A 6758-nucleotide genomic window follows, 5' to 3' on the forward strand; every position below is an offset into this window, starting at 1 on the left:
TGTTTATGGGGTGTAAAACTCATGTTTTACACCATCCAATAAGAGATTGCAACATTTGTTTTTTACTTAAAACTCAATTCTTTTTACCACACATAATAACATCTCAATAAACTTCCAATTTAGTTATATTTTCAGATGGGTATTAGAATTGATTGGGTGTTAGAATTGATTGTGTGTGGTTGTGATTATTTTCTAATATGTGATAAGAAGATAATGTAACATGTTGGGATTGGAGAGTGTAAAACTTAAGTTTTACACCATATCCTTAAAGACTTTGATGTGTACTAGCAAGATACGTTTTCCAACCTTAACCCCTTGGACATCAAAAAAAAAAAAATAAATAAAATATATATATATATATATATTACTTTTTTTTTAGCTTCGAGAATTTGGCATGGCTACTAGCGAGATTACTTGACTGAGTTAGCCTAATTTAATTTGTAACATAAATTACTTGACTAATCTAATTTTCGGGGGTGACAAAGTTTCAGTAGATTTTCTAGATTTTTGCCCCAAAATCCCAAATAGATCAACTACTTATTTTGCGATTAGGATAATCTAGCAAGATAAGTTGTTTTCTACTTTTGGCCGCCTCAATATAGTATTTTAATTATTAGAAATTCGGATACACTTCCCATATTACTAGAGTTTTGCCTTAAAATTGCAAATGGGTCTTCTACTTATTTTGCTATTGGTATAATCTAGCAAGATAAGTTTTTGTTTTAAATTTTTAGAATCATCTAGCAAGGTAAGTTGAACACAAGTTATCCTCTTTACTTTTGGCACTCTATAAGTACCATCAAAGTACTCGTGGTCCTCTCAAAATATTGAGCAATATTATTTTAAGTATTCGAATTTTGGATAAATATGCCATACTGGTTTCAGTGAAAAATGACTAACTACTCCACTGCCTTATTATTTCTACTTGTTCTCCTAGTATGCAACTCAGGTAAATTCTTTTCCATATTAATAAATAGTAATTTAAGGGTTTTTTTATAAATAAAATGAAAATAAACTCACACACACGACGGTAGAAGGAAGAGAATTTTTTAAATGCTTACAATACGGTATTATTTAATTTATTTTAAGTCTTAGAATTTTTTTTTTATGGGATGTATTAGAAATTTGGATTACATTTGCCACACATTATTTGGGGTTAAGTGAAAACACCTAACAATGCCTCCGCCTTTTAATTTCTACTAGTTCTCTTTGTGTTAAACTCTAGTAAAATCTTTTTCCAATATGAATTAGATTTTTTATAATATTTTTATAATTAAATAAAATTGTTTTGTTTGTCATCCTCATTAGTCCAAATAGAAGGTTCTTTGAAAGAACCAATCAAAGAATTTCATTATATCCCTTTTGAGATGAGATCATTTTCTATTTCTTTCGGTATCTCCCGATACATTGATAGAGAATTTTTTATGTTATTATAGCTAAAAAGTAAAACCATAATAAAACAAACTCTTAAATAACTATAAAAAATAAAATACTTGGAAATCTCTTAATTTAGTAATTATAAATGACAACTTGGAAGGTATCAAGGTTGACAATCTTACCTCCAATTTTTTTTTTCTTTTAAGTTTGGTTCTCGGACTTTAATCCATAATAAGTCTCTTTCAATGGAAGACACTTGCCTTCACGATAAAGCTCGATCCCTAAATTATATTACACATTTAAAAATAATAGTATTATGATGAATATTTTAAGCAAAATTGAAAGTTCCAAAATGGTTTATATATGTAATGATAATGTGGGCTGTGATGCTGTGTCAAGTACCCTGCTTCTTACGGAGAGCGCTACTGCTCTATGTACTGCTGGTTTGGGTAGATGTACCACCAATGCAGGTTATAGTCAAGCCTGCAGGGACAATCATTACTATGGTCAAGCAGCTTGCGTCATTATTGGTGGTGCAAATGTGTGTGAATGTTATTACAAATGTCCTCCAGCTAAATCTCCCTGAGAATTATGTAGTAATTGTTTAGGAATAAGTGACAATAGTTGCAATGCAAAGTGTGTTATTAAACATCCAAATGGTCATGGAAGCTGTGATGGCTTTTCTATGAGGTTGTGTTTTGTTAGGCTTATTCATATCAGCCATGTATTAATCTATAGAAAGTATATGCAATTAGAATAAAAGAATTTAAAAAAAAAAAAAAAAAACCAATGCTTTAGCCAAGCAGGATTTCACCTTTTCTCCAAGATTGTATTCCAACTGTTATCTTAATTTTAGGAGAAACTTTAAATAGATAAGGTTAGTGGGTGAAAAAATAATAAATAAAGGAAGAGGAAGAAGCGTTGTGTTAATTAGTAGGGTTGATATTGTATTTTATCTGCCTAATTTTGGGTTTCAAAATCCCATTTTTTACACAAAAAATTACAAAACTACCATTTTGATCCCTTGATTTAGGGAATGCTAAAAATGTTGGAATTTATCCCAATTAGATATTACATTACCCCACTTTTCATGTTTGAGGTAAAAATGACCAAAATGCCCTTGTTAACCAATCTTTAACCCAGGTTGACTGTAGATAAACTAATTCAGTAAAAAAAAATTAATGCAAATGCTAAATTTTACACATTTTTTTCTAACTAAATATTTCCAAACACTTTTTTAAAAGTTTGACCAAGTTTGAACACTGTTAACTCGTATTTGTGTGGTCCCAAGAACCTATGTTGCATAATATTATATTGTCAAACAAAACTTAAATATCTACATTTTATATATATCAAAGTTGATAAAATATTTAAAATCATATTGAAGAGTTATAACTAATCTTATTTTTTATTCAAAATCCATTGCACCTCAAGAAATTAATGAATTTTACTAATGTAATTTGAAACATAAATTACTTGATTAATCCAATTTTTGTTGATGATAAATTTTCTACATTTTTGCCCCAAAATCTCAAATAGATCTAATACTTACTTTGGGATAATCTAGCAAGATAAATTGCTCTTTAATTTTGGTCCTCTCAAAATATTGGGAAATTGTGTTTTAATTCTTAGAAATTTCAATACAATTGCCATATCGGTTCAAGTGAAAATGACCACCTAGTGCACTGCCTTATTTCTACTTATTCTCCTTATATTTAAGTCAAGTGAATTCATTCTCCCATTAATAAAGTTTCAATAAATATACTAGATTTTTGCCTTAAACTTAAAATCCCAAATAAATTTACTACTTATTTTGCAGTGGAAATAATCTTGGAAGATAAGTTTTTGTTTTCTTGTTTTGGGATAATCTAGCAAGATAAGTTCAATACAAATTATCTTCTTTACTTTTGGCACTCTATAAATACCAACAAAGTATGCTTGGTCCTCTCAAAATACTAGGCAATATTATTTGAAGTATTGGAAACTAGGATTCATTGGTAATTTTGGTTTTAGTGAAAATGACTAATCCTTGTTTTTTCTGCTTGTTCTCTTTGTATTCAACTCAGGTAAATTCTTTTTTCCATTAATAAATAGTATTTTAAGTTTTTTTTTTTATAATAATAAACTCACACACACATGGGTAGAAGGAAGAGAATATTTGAAAGGCTTACAATACGGTAGTAATTTAGGTACTAGAAATTTGGAATACATTTTCCAGATATTTTTTGGGTAAAGTGAAAATGCCTCATTGCGCAACTGCCTTTTCAATTATACTTGTTCTCTTTGTATTCTACTCAGGTGAACTCTTTTTCCCAAATAATTTAGATTTGTGATAATATTGTTATAATAAAATAGAACTGTTTTGTTTGTTGTCTACATCAATCCTAATAGAAGCTTCTCTTGAAAGAACCAATCAAAGAATTTTGTTATATCCCTTCTAAGAATATTTTCTATTCCGTTCAGCATTTTAATGACACACGAATAGAATAGAGAATATTTTTTTTTTTAATGTTATTATAACTAATAAATAAAACTATAATAAAAGAGTTTTAAAAAAAACATATTGAGATGCCTCTTACGCTAATGACTGCAAGCGAGATTTAGAATAGAGTCAATTTTAAATAGAGTATTAAGTAATATGTTCTATGTAAGTCATAATGTAGTTCCCTTTAGAAAGGACTCTTCGATTAATTTTAATCATTTTTGTCAATAGCTCTCACAGCTATAGCCTCTATGTGCACATCATTATTAAGGTGTATGGAATATAAATTCTAGCTAGAAAGCCAAGTAATTGAGAGAGAGAGAGAGAGAGAGAGAGAGAGAGAGAGAGAGAGAGAGAGAGAGAGAGAGAGAGAGAGAGAGAGAGAGAGAGAGAGAGTGTGACTTAGCTAAATGGTAGTATCATCAATTCGAACTAAATGGTTGTGTCATCAATTTGATAAAAATGTTGCATCTAGTGCACAAAATTTTCACTTTTATTACTTTTTGAAAGAGATCAAGGTTGACAGCCTTACCCCCAATTTTTTTTTTCTTTTTCTGAAATGGTTGGTTCTCAAACCTTAACTCATAATGAGTTCCTTTAACTCAAACCTTAACCCATAATGGGTTGGACACCTTTGATATGTTGGATTGAATTAGGTTTTCTTTAACTTAACCATGGTAGGTTGGATTGAAAAAACCCCTCAACCCGACCCATGCAAACCCCTAGTTATTAATGGGTATCTATTATAATTGTGTTTTTATATGAAACTATTGAATATATAATTATTGTAATTATTATAATTGTATTTGTATATGAAACTATCTATTCTACTAGGAAGAAAATATGATATGTTAAGATTCTAGTTGTGTTTATAGCATGAGCTGTATCCAGGTTGTACAGATTACACTCTTTTGAAGTTTGTCATTGACATGCTAAATGTGAAGGTAACAACCAACTTGAGTAATAAGGGGCTTGACATGATACTAGACTTGTTGAGTAAGCTTTTACCAAAAGGTAACTTGGTTCCAAGGTCAACTTATGAAACAAAGAAGATATTACGTGACTTGGGCTTATCATATGAGCACATTCATGCGTGTAAAAATGATTGTGCTCTTTTTTGGAAGGAAAATGAAAACCTTGATAAATGTTCGATGTGTCAGACGCCTAGATACAAGGATAATAGAACAGGTGGTAAGAAGATTGCTCAAAAAGTATTGCGCTACTTCCCATTGACTCCTAGGTTGCAGAGATTATACATGTCTAGAAAAAGAGCTGAAGACATGAGATGGTACATAGAAAAACGTGTGAATGATGGGATATTAAGGCATCTAGCTGATAGTCAAGAGTGGAAGGAGTTTGATTTGAAACATCGTGAGTTTGCCCTAGAACCTCGCAATGTGAGGTTAGGGATGGCTACAGATGGTTTTAACCCTTTTGGGAATATGAACAATAACTACAATATGTGGCCTGTCATACTCATTCCCTATAACCTACCACCTTGGTTAGTTATGAAAGAACCTTATTTTATGATGTCCTTACCTATTCCTGGACCCAATCAACCAGGAAATGAGCTTGATGTTTTCTTGAGGCCATTGGTGGATGAGTTGAAGGAGTTGTGGGAAGAGGGTGCACGCACTTACGATGCATCTTATGGTATGCATTTTCAGATGCGTGTCGCTTTGTTGTGGACAATACATGATTATCATGGATTCGGTAATGTGTCTGGGTGGAGGACAAAGGGTTATCATGCTTGTTACACTTGCAATGATGAACCATATTCAGAGACATTGGAAAGTAAAATTGGATATACTAACCATCAAGCCTACTTGCTTATGGACCACCCTTGGCGAAGGAGTTGTTCATTCAATGGTAAAATTGAGAAACGAATGAGATCATTGGAGTTACCGATGGAAAAGATAAATGAGCAATTAGACCGAATGTCAAATATAATTTTGGGAAAGGATCCAAACAACAAGAAAAAGCGTCCAATTATTGGGGAACCGAATTGGTCAAAGGAAAGTATCCTATACAAGCTACCATACTGGAGGAATAAGAAGCTTAAACACAACATTGATGTCATGCATGTTGAGAAAAATATTAGTGAGAGTACATTTGGAACTTTGTTAAGAATTGAGGGGAAAAACAAGGACACAGACAAGGCACGCAAGGACTTGAAAAATATGGGCATAAGGAGTGTTTTGCACCTCCAAGAACGTCCTGATGAATCATTTGACAAGCCTCATGCCTTCTTTTCATTGTATCCTGAAGAAAGGGATGGTTTTTATGAATTTTTGAAATCAGTCAAATATCCAGATGGCTATGCAGCAAACATATCAAGGTCGGTGAACACAAGAAATGGTAGACTATTAAATCTGAAAAGCCATGACTGTCATGTGCTATTACAACGGATTCTTCCGATTGGAATGCGGGGTTTTGCTGATAAGGACATTTGTACGGTATTGTTTGAGTTGGGTAGTTTCTTTCAAGACTTATGCTCTAGGACTCTAAGGAAGAGCGACTTGGAGAAATTAGAAGGACGTATACTTCTCATACTATGAAAACTCGAGAAGTATTTTCCTCTAGCCTTCTTTGATGTAATGGTTCATCTTGCTGTTCACCTACCTCGTGAAGCCATTCTTGAAGGACCAGTGCAATATAGATGGATGTATCCCATTGAAAGGTAATTCTCTCCATCCATTAATTATAGTTTGCCGAATGTTTTTTTTTAAAGCAAATTATATTGCATATGTAGTCATACTCTCAATTCATTTTTCCTTGAAGGTTTCTTGGAACGTTGAAAAGATATGTTTCCAACCGAGCTCAACCAGAAGGTTCAATTGCAGAGGCTTGCATTCTTAAAGAGTGTATTACTTTCTCGTCATTATATCTTGATGGAGCT

At 32.1% G+C, this 6758-nt stretch overlaps 1 protein-coding gene across 1 annotated transcript; it reads left to right on the forward strand.

Moving 5' to 3' along the window:
• Positions 1–1729: 1729 nt before the first annotated feature.
• LOC142625352 (uncharacterized) lies at positions 1730–6417 on the forward strand. The gene is made up of 2 exons (XM_075799031.1): positions 1730–1928; positions 4751–6417. Exons 1-2 carry the CDS (start codon positions 1730–1732, stop codon positions 6415–6417), a joined length of 1866 nt encoding a protein of 621 aa, XP_075655146.1.
• Positions 6418–6758: the final 341 nt, after the last annotated feature.

The sequence above is a fragment of the Castanea sativa genome, chromosome 1, assembly GCF_040712315.1.
Source record: "Castanea sativa cultivar Marrone di Chiusa Pesio chromosome 1, ASM4071231v1".
Classification (NCBI taxonomy): Eukaryota; Viridiplantae; Streptophyta; class Magnoliopsida; order Fagales; family Fagaceae; genus Castanea; species Castanea sativa.

Excerpts from the sequence above, each read along its gene's own strand:
- LOC142625352 (XM_075799031.1), top strand. The coding sequence starts at position 1,730 with ATGGTTTATATATGTAATGATAATGTGGGCTGTGATGCTGTGTCAAGT. Across the intron at positions 1,929-4,750 it reads TGGTGCAAATGTGTGTGAAT|GTTGTACAGATTACACTCTT; the intron begins GTTATTACAAAT and ends AGCTGTATCCAG.